Source organism: Episyrphus balteatus, chromosome 1 (genome assembly GCF_945859705.1).
Source record: "Episyrphus balteatus chromosome 1, idEpiBalt1.1, whole genome shotgun sequence".
Taxonomy (NCBI): Eukaryota; Metazoa; Arthropoda; class Insecta; order Diptera; family Syrphidae; genus Episyrphus; species Episyrphus balteatus.
The window spans coordinates 117,392,106-117,407,140 of record NC_079134.1 but is presented as its reverse complement, the minus strand read 5'-3'; the positions used below and the strand labels follow the sequence as shown (position 1 = coordinate 117,407,140).

Below are 15,035 nucleotides of genomic sequence, written 5' to 3'. Positions count from 1 at the left end.
ATGGTCTAAGATAAACATATTTTTTTTACAAATTATTTTTTTCTCAAAGATATTGGGATTTTGGGAAGCAAATTCCAATTTGTGACTCCTTATTTGAATTAAAATAAAATGCTCAAATGGCTCAAACGAATTTGCTTAAAACTTAAGTTCATGGCTCTTTCGATCTCTCTGCATGTTCTAGTGTCATTGAGTTTAGAAAAATGCTACGAGCACTTGACAGAATTTCTTGTATTATTTGTCAAAAGTATATTTATGTTCCGAAATTGGGTCTTAAAATTAAGTTACAGCCCATAACACAAGTATGGTATGTATTGGCTTTCTAGTACAATTACAAAAAAAAAAAAACATTACAAAATTAAATTTTTTTGCATTAAGAAATATATTATACCATAAACCTTTTTACATCAGTTGCCTTATCGTGAGACACCTTATCAATACGCAAATTTTGTTTCAGCACAACTTACATAGATTTGTTTGACAAAAACCTATGTGGACTACATTTATCCAGCAAGATTAAGATTTTAATCATTAATACTGGCAAGGTTTTTGCCCTTGGCTGGACTAGTTAAAAAAGAAGAAGACAGGTTTTATAATACAAATTCTATATTATGTAGGTACTACTGGAATAAATCAGTAAAGTAGAAGAATAAGCACTACACCAAAAAAAAAAAAACATTATTATCAACTTAACATTTTTTAAATATCAAATAAACATTTTCTAAATATCAGCAAAAATTGCTGGAAAAATGTGTTTTATGATAATTAAAATATCAAAACAATATTTTTATTATGAGAATGTATGTATTTAAATATCACATTTTTGAAATTTTGTTTTGATATTTTATTATTCTCATTCCAAATGATTAAAAAATAATAAATCAAAAACTCTTAAGTTGTACTAATTCAAAGGCGCTTTGTGTTTTTTTTTTTCGAAGTAAAATGTATGAATTACTGAGAAAATTTGATCGGCAAGAAAATTTTACTTCACATAGTTTGGGAGAAAATAATAACACAATTATGTATATCACATTAGTATATTAAGAATATTCACTTTCGGTAATGTTTTGTTTCATTTTAAAGAAAAAAGAAAGAAAATACTTGAATTAATAAAAAAGAAAAAGAAAGAAATATCACTATAATAAACTGAAACGTAAAATCTAGTCAACATTGATATTTAATTTGTCAAAATGAAATTTTCATTATCAACCTAAAATTTAAAAAATGTCATAATGATATGATAATCATATCAAAATTGATATTTTAATTGTTGGACGACTTTTGTCACTCAAAAATGTTAATTTGATATCTGTTATTATCAATTTTTTTTCTGTGTATATTTAATTGGACTTGTTAAATTTATTAATTGATTTAATATATGTAGCTGTTTACGCACTTTAGTCCATACAAAAATTTGGCGTTTCGTTACGTTGAAGCTCACTTGGACTCATCAGTTTTCAGCTTAATACAATTCCAAAGCTCATCACTCTTGAATTAGGATTTTTTTTACTGCCCTAACAACTTTCAACAGATTTTCAGATAAATTGTGTTCAGGGGCTGTGATGAAAACGATATTGTCTGAATTTTTAATTTTCCGAATCAATATTTGACATTTTAAAGGTTTTTGGTGGGTCTTCGACGAACTAAAAAACTATATCAGACAACACGTAGTCTTCTGCTGCCAAAAAAAACATGGTAAATTGTATCTATCAAAGCTTTAGCCACTGAGACTATAAAATACAAGGCGATTTTAAACAGAACTAAACCAAATAAGATTCTGCTGGGTTCTTGGACACAGGGAAACGTAACAGTAGCAAACTAGCTAGGAAAGGGTCAATAATCTAAAAACTAAACACACCTGTTGCGGCTAAGCAATAAAATTCCAAATTTTTAGCTTGACTTTTCTTTATTAAAAGAATTCACAAATGAGGGAGGCTTTAAATTTCTGAAAAATATCTTAATTATAATCAATGAAATTAAAATTTTTTTATATTTAAGTTACGTTTAAGTCCTTTTGCTTAGAGCGCAAATTTTGAAAAGAAATATTTTATGGTTAGGTTTAATCAATGAGCAATGAATTTACTTTATACATAGCGATAGCATGAGAAGTATAATATATGTTTGACTCTTTCTTTTAAAGTTCGAATTTAACGTGGGGAATTGCCAGATGCGGCAACAACACCTGAAACACAAAAAAAGTTCAATTTAACGGTATTTTATTTTATTTGCTCTCGATGACGATTTTTTTTAAATTACAGCTTCGCAACGACCTTTCATGGACTCGACAAGTCCCTGGCATCTGTGAGGTGTTATAGATCGCCATTTGTAGTAAGAAATTTCATTTGATCAGAGAGCTTATAACTACTGAGGCAGAATTTGAAGTGAAGTAATAATTTTAGCATCAAAACTCAACCAACTGTGCATTTAATTTGAACCAAAAGTTTATTATTGTTTTCTGTGCATGAGATTTTAAAATGGTTTCTTTTTTGAAGTTTTTTAAATCAAGTACGAAAAGTTTGTTGACAGGCTACTTTTTATTATTAGTTAAAAGTGATAAAATGTAATAAAATAGTATTTCTTTGTTCTATACTTTTGTGAAAGTCAATCCAAATTGAACAACGCCAACGGTTGGAATGCCTTCTTTTTTATACAGACAACATAGAGTATCGTTAAAATTTGGGACACCTTCGTCCTTCAAAAAGAGAATGACGTAAAACAGGGACACCTTTGCGAAAGTCAAAATTGAACGAAGATTGGGGGCACCTTCATGCTAAAACAAAAAACAGTAGGGTCAAAAAAGGGATGCCTTTGCAGAAGCAAAACATCGCTTTCATCTTCAAAAAAGTGTAGAGGTTAAACTAGGAACTGGGACAGGTTTGACCTAAAAGTAAGACATCCATATTTTAGACTTAAATTTAGAACATTAATATAGTGACATATTAAAAAAAAAAACACAGAGTTTACACCGCTTCATGAATACCCCTACTTTAAAAAATAAGTCGAGTCGTTCATTTTATTATTTTAATGTAAATATATTAGGTTATTCAGAATCTACACACTCAAAACGTCAAAACTCTATGCAAAATAAATAGTTAACTTTTTTACTCTCTTCCAACGAATCTTATTAAACTTTTTCTCTTGCGATAAAAAATACTTTTTGCCTTCTTTTTTCTTCTCATAATAAAAACAGAACTCCCCCTGTGCCTGTAGAATTGGATTAATTCTGTTACATTGTTTACGGGAAAAGGTGCAACATTTTGCGTCATGTATGTTCGGAGTTATTCGGACTGCCTCAGTGTTGGAACTGTCTCACTGTTGGGTAGACTCCCCTACATTCGTTCTACATAATAAAGAATCATAAAAATTCGGACCACTTTCGGCGTCCCTAAATTCTGTCATCCCTAGCCGACATGACCCCGGAACCACTTTTCATTTGAAAGCTTTTCAAGATCCAGCTCGTACAAGAATTGAAGCAAAATCAACAGCTAACAATTTATCTAAAAATTGTGTTCAGCAATATTGTAGATTAATAGTTCATATGAGATCTCGAAAAAAAGTGGTGCTTTCATTTGTTTGGTGAAGTCATCGGACCATCATATTATTTTAAGCCCGATTATTCTAGAAAAAATCTCACTAAATATTTCAATCAAATGAATTATGAAATTTGTTTGTTGACACATTTAGGCTATAGGCCTGAATAAGAAAATTATTCCAGTTTCCAGTCAAAACCATTGATAGCGAGGTATGCAAAATACAACTGCATGTTAATACAAATACAAAAAATTCTCGTTCTACTCCATATCAAATTTGGTCTAAGACTGTGATTTCATTAGAACCTAAATTGTTATGGTGACTAACGCCTTAAGGTGGGACTGCAATGCATTGTGGATTTGGGCATCAACCAACAGAGGCAGCTCCAACAAAGAGCTGACTTGAAAAGCTTGTCTCTATCCTTAGGTAGCTGCTTAAAAAATCCTATTTCTTTCATTTCGTTCTTCTATAAAATGGTATGAATGTTCAGCAAAATAATCCTACGTAATATAGATTGTATATTTGTTACAAATCAACAACAAGCAAACCAACCAATATTATTTGTTGTCATTTAATCACAAAAAAATACTTGAAAAAGTACCAAACTTTTCTCTCTGATGACGATCATCGTCAGCCGAGGTATGAATATTTATTTTCCTTATCAAACTGGAATAAATGGCTATTTAATCAAATTTTATATGTTTAGTTCTAAGTAAAATTTACTTATGGCTTCAAAAGAATCTTTTACATCAGTTTATAGAGAAAACGTTTTTCTTATTAAAAAAGGATTATGTGAATATGAATGTATTTTGAAAATAAAATCCACCGCAAAGAATGATTTTATTAAAAATTTATCATTGCGGATTTATTTAAATGACGTCTACTTTAAATGTAAATCACCATATAAAAAAAAAAACCCGCAGGTTTTCTGGCGGGTCTGATAAAAACAGGTTTATTGAAATAACCCGTTGGAATATAAACGACCTTACTTTGAAAACGATCAAAATAAAATAACAAAAAACTTATTTTTGTATACATTAATAGAGAATGCCATACACGCATTACCAGCATACTTCTCCAACTACTATGACCGACATATGAACGAAAATTATTTGTTCAATAAAATATTAAATATATTCCATACACAACACAAACACATATTTAACGTGTTTGTTTGAACACATGGTTTATAGTTTTCTTTTGTGTTTGCCTAATAGCCTTTTTGCTTAGGGTGGGACTGCCGGAACAAATGACATTTAATTAACTACATAATTTTCTTTCATATAAAAAATTTTGAAGAAGAGGAGAAAAGAAGCGAATTGAGAATCTGAATAAGAAATGTAAACATTTCATTATGAGGTCTTTGAGTTTTTTTTTTTTTCAAAAATAAAAAAAAATATCCTTTATTGTGTTTTGTGTTTGCAAGTTTAATTATTTATGTATGCGTTTTGTGTTTTTTTTTTTAATTAATATTACATTTAATTTGAAATATAATCTTGTTTTAATTAAAATTTATTTATTATTTTTTTCTTTGCAGATTGCTATGTGGTGACAGTGAAGAATCAGTTCGATGTTCTTATTGCTCAACTCTAAACGAAAACGATTTAAGAATTTCGTTTGAAAATACTTGCACTGATTCTTTAGTGACCGCTTTCGATGATGAAGCTCTTCTAATATGCGACCAAGGAAGCGAAATGGCAAGAACAAAGGTTTATTTTTTATTTTAGAAACAGATTTATATTGCAAAACATAAAAACAATACTACACAAACATTAAAAACTATAGCTAATTAATCAATAAACACACTGACAATTTAATTACTTTAGGGAGCATTAAAAAATAAAGAATCTTGAAACCGGTTCAAACAGATTCGAATTTAATGATTTTCTTCAACCTGTCGGTATTTAAAAACAATACTTTGAATTTTATTGTAGTATATGGAAAAAAGTGACTTTTTGGTCCAAACTCCAAACACTTTACTTCGATTGAATTTCAAAGAAATAAGAGTGAATACGAAAATTACAAGTACATTTTTCAATACAAAAAGAGTCAAAAGTTTGTAAATTATACTGTATTTCAGAATTTTCTGTGTTTACAATTCCGTATGACTAAAATTGTCTTGTTCGAAAATCTGTAGGTACATTTTGTTTTTCAAAGTTAACCTAAGACCAAAAGTAAGAAATCACACTCTTGCTTTATGTTAAGACAATAAATTTCTGTCGATGTAGGGTAGAGTTGCTAGTAGCCGGCCCCTTAAGGATTTTGTCTTAAAAAATAAAGCACAGAAACGTAAAATATCAACATTTTTGAATAATTCTTGAAATAAAAGGTACTTTAGTTATTAATTTTTCGGTATGGTTAAAAAAAAAAGTTAATAATATTTCCCAAAAATATTTTATTTAAGTTTTTGTCTAAAAAAGTCCGATTCTCCTAAATTCGGCCTTTGTTTCATATTTTCGGCCATCTAGTGTCCTATTTCCGGCCACTGACTTTATTAGGTCAAGCTTAAATAAATTGAATGTTTTTTATTTAAATAATTGTGTTTTAAGAATTTAGAAACAATTTTCATTGTTAATAAGTTATAACATTAAATGATTAAAAAAGGTATCTATTTTTCCCCATTTTTTAAACTTTTATCAATAAAAGGGGGCCGAATACAGGAAAGTCTTGAATTTCAAAGCTTTTTTTTGTGTTATATCTCCGGCCCCCCTTAAAATTACCAAAGTTCGCATCTTTTTCCTGTTTAAAACCAATTTTATTTGAAGAATAATATATATTTAATAAGAAAAACAACATTTTAAAGCATTAGCTCGAAAATTGTTTCCACAAAACACTAATTACGATAGTGGGTTTCGGCAGTTAAATTACAAAAAAACCATACCCGATTCTATCACTTCACAAAAAGTTTTTTTTTCTAAGAAAACTGAATAACAAGAATAATAAGAATATTGTTATTTTAGGAGGGACATTTAAAAGAACAGCATAAGAGCAAAAATTTGGAATAAATCCTACAAAATCACTAGTTATAACGATTTTTCTAAAAGGTGGCCGGCTACTGGAGACAGTTGGAATTAGGCAACTCTACCCTAGTTGGGATGCATTTAACTTGGTGCTATCGGCAAATTTATTATTATTTATATATTAATATAAACTATTTATATTTATAACATTTGGAGCGGAATTCATAGTCGTTGCTCAAATTGAGATTTTTCTCAACTTAAAATTCTATTAGCCTTCGTTCTTGAAATAATACCGTTATAAAATGAAAAAAAAAAAGATTTTTGTTATAGCAGTTATATTTCAAGAACGAAGACTAAAAGAATTTTTCTAATTGCGGATTCGAGTTCAGCTACCCAAAAACCTTTAGAAAAGTATATTTTGGTTCTTGTGACAAAAATTCTGTGCCCAGTGTGACTTCAGATTAAGTTTAGTTTCTCTTTGGCTTATTAACTGAAACTTAAGATATATCGAGCAATAAAAGAGATATGTGCAAAATTTTAACAGTCTTTGAAAGAAAAATTTCTGTTCTTTTCATCACCGTTACAAATTTGTTTAGAATGAATTACACCATATAAAAACAGCACCTCAAAAACAGCCAAAATGACGTTTTTTAACATTTTTAACGGTTATATTTAAAAAACGGGGGCCAATGAAATTTTTTTTATGACTTCAGATTCGAGATCAAAACCTCTAGAAAAGTATATTTTGGTTCTTGTGGCAAAAAAAAAGTTCAATTTTGTTGACCAGTGTAATCAAATGACAAATAAACAAACTTACGGAAAAAAACTGAAAAATTACTGAAAAAAGCAAACTTATTTTCATTTTTAGAACATTTTTAGTACTTTTTTTGTGGCTTATTTAGCTTTTTGTTTATTTTTTTTACGCGCTCACTCTTCAAGTGATTTTATGTTTTTAATTATTAAAAATAAGAAAAAAAAGTATCATGCGGGCTTAAAACAAAAACAATTTATTGAAACAGTAGTTTTTGTTACAGTACCTAAGGAGTTTTTTTTTTTGCATCTTGAGGAATTCCTCCCCATTCGCAAATCACTGCCTTTTTAAGTTAATTTTGGATAGGATCGTCCTTTACTAGGTCCGGTACGTGTGGTGCATTATTGCACCAATTTTGCCAATTATTATTTCTTGAAAATTGTCTATTTTTTGAGCATTGTTCCTTTAAATTTTCTCTATGAATCTATAATCATTACATTTTATATATTATAAATATGAACTAAAACATTAATTTTAAAAAATCTTTAAATTAATGTAGGTAATTGAATTTGCACACTTATTGGTGATTTTTTAACACGTTTCACTAACTTGATTTCTTCTTTACCAGTTTCTTTAAGATTTAATTTATTTTAAACTGATTTTCAAGTGGTTTCAAATTGACTTGAAATCGATTTTAAACCAAATTCCTTTGGATCTAGAGGCTTCAAACTTTTTACATATATCAGAATTATATATACCTACCACAAGAGAAGGACAGACACACACACAAGAAACAGAAAATAGTTATAATAACTAAAAGGGCTTATTTAATAATAATACACAAAAACACAACTCAACAACACAACAACATTTTATTATATCCTGAAAAAGATATAACAAATTGTAAAGAGAGTAGGGAAAGCTTTTCTTAGGTAAACTCAAAACGCAAAAATTAATTTGAATTGAACTTAATTTAACTGCAAACGGTCAACTATTTATGATAAATTTATTACTTGTTGTATTTGTCTTAAGTGATATTTTTATATTTAAAACTTTTAAGTATAGGTTCATATATTCATTTTAAATTAAAACTAAACAAGTCTTTTCATATTAGTTTAATAAATGTTTTTTTTTTTTTAAACTAGGTGCACTTTGACGACGTTTCTCTTTATGGGACCCCTAAAGAGGAGCCAATGCCTTCCATTCCAGTAGTTTCGGAAAAAGTTTCAGCGAATTTCTTAAAAAGTCAATTGCAATCATGGTTCCAGCCAACCGACAATCGGCTTGCCATGAAACTTTTTGGCAGCCGAAAAGCATTGGTAAAAGAAAGAATAAGACAAAAGACCTCGGGACATTGGGTTATTCATCCCTGCAGTTCATTTAGGTAAGTTCTTTTTAATACGAATATTGATAGAAAAACAAAAATAATAATTGATAAAAAATATTCTGTTTATTTTAGATTTTACTGGGACCTTTGTATGCTTCTACTGCTAGTAGCGAATCTTATTATCCTGCCAGTTGCTATATCATTCTTTAATGATGATTTGAGCACACGATGGATTGCCTTTAACTGCCTAAGTGATACTATTTTTTTAATAGACATCGTAGTCAATTTTAGAACTGGTAAGTAATATTATACATTTGAAAATTCATTTTACATTTATATCACAACACTGTACAAAAAAGTATAACATATTAGGATGATAAAGGAAAAGGAAATATGAAAAAGAGGTGTTTGATACTGATCAGGATCACTGATCTACAAAGCGTAGAATTCAATCTTTCTTACAGCTAGGTTTCAAAAAACTAGTGAAATGAAATCGCCTTCCAAATTACAAAAACTGACTGAAACTCTTCTCTTGCGATCAATTTAATTTTATCGAAAACTTTTCCAAATCACTTAAGATAAATTCAAAGGCGCTGTCATAATTTTTATATTAATTGAGTTTTATTATTACCGTTAAGACCCTCTCCCTCCTTAATGTATGAGCATTACAATACGCCTTTACTACATTACGTAACAAATTCTTATCCCCTGATCAACCTTGTGCAACTTTTAGCGCCATCTATCAATGATAAAAATTGTAATAGGAAGGAAAAGATGTATCTTATGGTTTGACGGGATGTGGAGTAATTTCTAAGATTTGTGGCTAGCAAATTTTCGAAATGTAACTAAGATAATAGTTAACGAAAGCTTTTTTTGGCGGAAAATGTTCTTGTTTAATGACTATTTTCATTTTCATGATTAATTCAGCCAACGAAAAATGATGTTTAACCAAGAAAAAAAAATATTACGCATACGCTACAGTGACCGCGAAAATTCTAACTTTCAATGTTAGCACACAATTTATCACCGATGTTACAAAAAATTTAACAATTTGGAATTTGTTGAGTGTTATCTTCTCTTTTAAAAAGTTAAACCAATAAATGGAATATTAAATTTGCATTTCCTTTTTCAAAGCGACAACGGAGTGTCAAAGTAATATGTTGCCAGAAGAATAAAGTAAATTTTTAACCAACAATACCTGACTTGTTTTTTTAAGTTTGAGTGTTTTCATAAACGTAAAAAATCTGCGTTAGTACAATCGTCTTTCTGCTTTGTTGCATTAATGAACACACCAATTTTGCAGGCCTGCCTATACAATTTTCAGTAGTCACTAAATGTTCATAAACGTCAGACGAAAATAAAAAATGACCACGGAATGCGTTTTGTTTAAAAACGGTTGAGAAAAAAAAATTTCTCCTTTTTCAGTTGCCGACAATTTATGTAAACCGGGCTACTTTGGGGTGGTGCAATGAAAAATACTTTGTTCTCCTTTTTATAATGGAATTAAAAAAACGCATGGTTCACATTTAAAACAAATTATCGATTTAGAAAAATATTTTCTATTAGGAAGATCAAAAAAGTTTTTTTTTAGGTATCGTTTTTGAAAAAAAAAAAAATAATTTTAGCTGGTTAAATTCCAAGAGTAAATGTTAAATATAGCATTCTTCTGAGACCACTAATGGCAATTTTTTTTTTTTCGATAATTTGGTTCAAATAAATTCCACGTTGATTTTTTCTTATTTTCCAAGCCATTGTATAGAAGATAACATTTTAATGAAAAATTTCAATTTAAACTCATTTTAAATTTTAAACAATTTAGTAAAATGCTAAGCTAATTTCAGTAACTTACTACACAGAGAAAAAATAAGGCAGGGATGACTATGCTTCTGGTATATTTAACTTTATTTCTGGTATATTCAACTTTATTCTGATTAAATATACTAGAAGTAAAGTTATCCCTGGCGTTATGTTTTCTCCGTGTAGGCTTAAAATCATGCTGCTTTTCGACTTAGTAACTTACTAAAATTATTTTAGCAATTTACCGCTATTTATTTCTAAAAACTCGATTTAAAAATGTTCGGTGTCATTAAAATCCAAACTTGCCGAAAATTAAACATAAACATTTCTTGCGCTACCCTAATTAACATTTTTTCTTCCCATAAAATGCCTGCAACATTTTTTTCTTATTTTCAAAAATTCTTTTTTCTTACGAGACAAATCACTTACTTCGTTTGGAGGTTAAAACAATTTAAAACGTGTTTTTACCATAAAAATGTGACCTAATCGTACAATTTATTAAGTATACGATCTCGCACATTGCGCCACACAGTGGTGCTTTTTGGCGTAAAAATTTATTTGCACGTCCATTTCTTGACGAAAGGTCATGAAATTTGATACACAGAAGGATATTTGTATGGAGAATACGAAAAAGCTGCCAACTTTATTTTATTTAAAACGGTGGCCAAAATAAGCCTTTAAATAGAATTTTTATATTAATAACAGTAGTAGCTAGAAATTTGGCTAGATTCATAACAAAAAGGTTTTAGATCTTAGATTTAGGATTCATAGATTTAAAAAAATCAAAAATTTTGAAAACAAAGTACAAAAAGGACCAAATTAGTAGAAGAAATAACTAGTCAACCCCTAGGCTGGTCGAGCGGATATTGAATACCTACTCCTTAATTTGAAATAAAAATCGCTAAAATAACAAATGAGGTTATTTTTTTTTCCACATACTCACCTACTTAGACCTGGCAATCAAAAGAATGCCCTTTGTTTCCTGAAAATACTCGATTATTAGTAATAGTAGGAGAGCTAGTGGCACATTTGACTAAGGTAGCTCTTGTAAGGCTAAAAATTCGTACAGTGGTAGTTTTTAGCATGCTAATTAAAAAATCTTGGTCTGGCAGGCCTCAGCGGTGCACATCATATATATATATGACCTTGAAAGTGTAACTTTCAACTTTTTTTGCCCAAAATTTGACTTTGAAATCGATTATTTCAAAAAGTATTGATTAAAATATTTAGTAACGGATTCTTGTAGAGGAGTTAAATACAAGCATTTTTTACTTATTTTTAGCCTTACAAGAGCTACCTTAGTCAAATGTCCCACTAGCTCTTGGACTATAATGGAGTTAAAAAAAATTCATTATTTAGAACCATAGTTTTAGTTAGGCAACTCATGTGCAATTTATATTTGGCAATATTATCTTTCATATAATCATTGTAATTTTCAAATAACATATGTATGTTATAATATTTTTCTTTATTCTTTTTTTTCCAGGAATTATGCAACAAGACAACGCGGAGCAGGTGATTTTGGACCCCAAGCTTATCGCTAAACACTATTTAAAAACATGGTTTTTTCTTGATTTGATTTCTTCAATCCCGCTTGATTATATCTTTTTAATTTTTAATCAAGTAAGTAGGAAATATTTACAGATCTCGATTCTTTAATTCAGATTATGAAATTGCAGGATTTTTCTGACTCATTCCAAATCCTGCATGCCGGCCGGGCGCTACGAATACTTCGCTTGGCCAAGCTTTTATCCTTAGTTAGACTGTTGAGACTGTCAAGGCTAGTCAGATATGTGTCGCAGTGGGAAGAAGTATATGTAAGTAAACAATTTCAAATTAATATTCTTATTCCTATTTTTTATTATTTTTATTTTGTTCAAATATATATCTATACTATACATATTCTTAAAATGTATGTTTTAATTTGCAAGTTTTGCAACATTATTTTTTTATATACATATTATTATAACATATTTAAATAATTTTGAAGGCAGATGAAATTTCGATATGGCATTTAAAAGAAATTCCTTAAAACTATTATTCGATTTTTATCTGTTTTCTCTTAAAGTAGTATAAATTTATAAAAATAAATAATACCATTAGTTTGCATAGTACTATCTGATTGAAGTTTTTTTACTTTAATTTAAATATATATAAAATTAAAATGTATTAAGCTATATAAAATAAAATTTGCAAATTTTTTAATATTAATATTTTTTAAATCAGTTTATTTGCCCACACTTAATCAATCAGAAAGTGCTTGCAAGTTTTATCACACATATCAACATAATATCTACCTCTAATTTAGAAAACTAATCAAAAACACTTGAAATCTAACTAAACGCAAAAAGTTTTATTTGACTTTTAATAATTAAAATCTATCTGACACCAATTTTAAGTTTTTCCGGTTAAAATATTATTCTAAACAAAATTGAAGGATACAAAGAAATAAGGATAACTAGAACGATTGATTTAACTTTTGAATCGCTTATTCAATAGTTGATCTTAACTTTTTTATTAAAACCTTCCTTTTTACAAACAAATGTACTGACCTAAACTTTAGTTTCATAAAAAAAATTTTATTATTAATACAAAATTAATTCTATAAGTACGGAAGTTGCTTTCGAACACTTGTTCGAATTTTCCCACATTCCACATGCTTAGTCAATAATTTTACTTTCATAATATAAATTCATCTAAATCAACACTTTTTGTTTGTTGCATATTTAAATATATTTTGCACTTAAAAAAAAAACAACTATACAATACACATTTTAATTAAATAAATAGATTAAATTCAGAGGCAGATAGAACAGAGAAAAGGTGTTTGTAGGGTAAAAAATAAAAAAAACATGTTAATTACTTTTGATGTAACCTACTAGTTGTAGGCATTTATTACTGAGTACACCATATTATGTCATGAAATTTGTTCATAGACCCTCAAAATTTCAAGTTATTGTCAAAAATCCGTTTTTCAATGTTTTCAGACTTTAACGATTTTTTAGAAGAAATGTTCAACTTTGAGATTCAATCCAAAAAATCTACAATCTACATCCAATTTGGTGTTTGAACATTAAAAAAAAATTATTTGCAAAGAGAAAAATTACAAAGTAGGTAAAAAATCGTTGAAGCCTAAAAACAATGTAAACCGTTTTTTTGACGATAACTTGAAATTTTGATTCTATCAAAAATTTCGAATGCCATGATATGTACTCAGTAATACATATTACCTCTGGTAGAGGTCTCTTAAAAAGTAATTAACATGTTTTTTTTTTATTTTGTAACACAAACAGCGCGATTGCATTACATATTACAAACTACTTTTGTTTGACAATTATTGATGTTTTTTTTTTAATAAAAAAAATTCAGTAGGTAGTCCATAAGAGATTCTTCAGTTTTTTTTCAAAAATTAAAATTTCTAATTGTATCGAAAATGATCCTTCTTGATTCCCCAAAATACAAAATATAATTCATAAAATTGAATCATATATGCCTATCGCCATGTGGCACACTGGCACAACTATATTTTACTACGGCCCTAAGTGTTGCCTTCGGTGCACGACCATGTCATGAAATTTGGTATACTGAAGCATATTAGTATGGAGAATACAATAGAAAAATTACCCATCCAAAATGGCGGCTCAAAAATGGCGGAGAGAATAAGCATCAATTTTTTTACAACAAAGTGCAAAAAGTACCAAATTAGTAAGACACACTTTTAAACCCGTTTTTTTAAACTGGTAAAGTTTTGACATTTTTCCTACTAAAAAAAAAACTACCTTTTTAATACATATTAAAAATCTATTATAGAAAAGTATATTTTGGTTTAAGGAAATGTAAAAAATCAGCTTTATTAAACATTGCATTTTTTTATTATTTCATGATTTTTTATCTTAACTTTATTAAAACATGTTTGGCAACAATATAACGCCAAAATAGTCATATTTTTATGAAAATGTGTTGAAAAGATGTCAAAACTTTGCAAGTTTAAAAAAATTAAAGAAACAGCAAAGTAAATTGGTTTAAAAAGTGTTTTACTAATTTGGTAATTTTTTAACCTTGTTTTAAAAATTCTTGATTTTTTTTTCACTGAATATGAACAGCTACATAAAGGTATACTTAAATCCAAGATTTTGAAAATGAAAATTTTATTATTCTATCCGCCATTTAGGAGCCGCCATTCTGAATAAAAAAAAGTTGGCAATTTTTTCGTATTTTTCATACAAATATGCTTCAGTGTGCGGGCCTTGAATGAGCAACAATGATAAAAATTCCAAAATGTACCCTAGACACACTGTCAAAATATCCAAACGTATTATATTTCCCTTAAAAGTTCATTGTGAAATTGCGGTGCAAAAATAATTTCCGAAGTCAAAACTTCAATTTTTGTGTAATAATTTCCAAGAATAAAAGAATTAATTAGGTATTTCGATTACCTGTCTTTTTTCCTAAAACTTTTTTTTTATTCAGATGAAGTTATGAAGATATTTTCATTCTCAATTGCACCCTTCTCTATAAAATTCCACGTTAAGACCTGTACATCTAACCAGAGTGTTGGAAGAACCGGTTATTTATCGCCAAAAAGGCACCTTAAACATTTACCTCACAGCTTAAAATTTTGAATTGCGATGCATCGAAAATTGGCTGCTCTAATTTTTAATTTGACGATTAA

General features: G+C 28.6%; 1 protein-coding gene across 12 annotated transcripts in view; it reads left to right on the top strand.

The window, feature by feature from the left end:
* The window catches only part of LOC129919055 (potassium/sodium hyperpolarization-activated cyclic nucleotide-gated channel 2), a 95,671-nt gene that overhangs the window by 47,814 nt on the left and 32,822 nt on the right, over positions 1-15,035 (top strand). For 6 of the 12 annotated variants that reach the window (XM_055999887.1, XM_055999925.1, XM_055999917.1 and 3 more), the window contains 5 exons: positions 5,066-5,237; positions 8,385-8,623; positions 8,699-8,862; positions 11,850-11,986; positions 12,028-12,180. In XM_055999887.1, coding sequence (XP_055855862.1) covers positions 5,066-5,237; positions 8,385-8,623; positions 8,699-8,862; positions 11,850-11,986; positions 12,028-12,180 — 865 coding nt within the window. The remainder of the gene's footprint in view (positions 1-5,065; positions 5,238-8,384; positions 8,624-8,698; positions 8,863-11,849; positions 11,987-12,027; positions 12,181-15,035) is intronic. The other 6 variants (XM_055999895.1, XM_055999940.1, XM_055999911.1 and 3 more) reach the window with 3 other exon arrangements.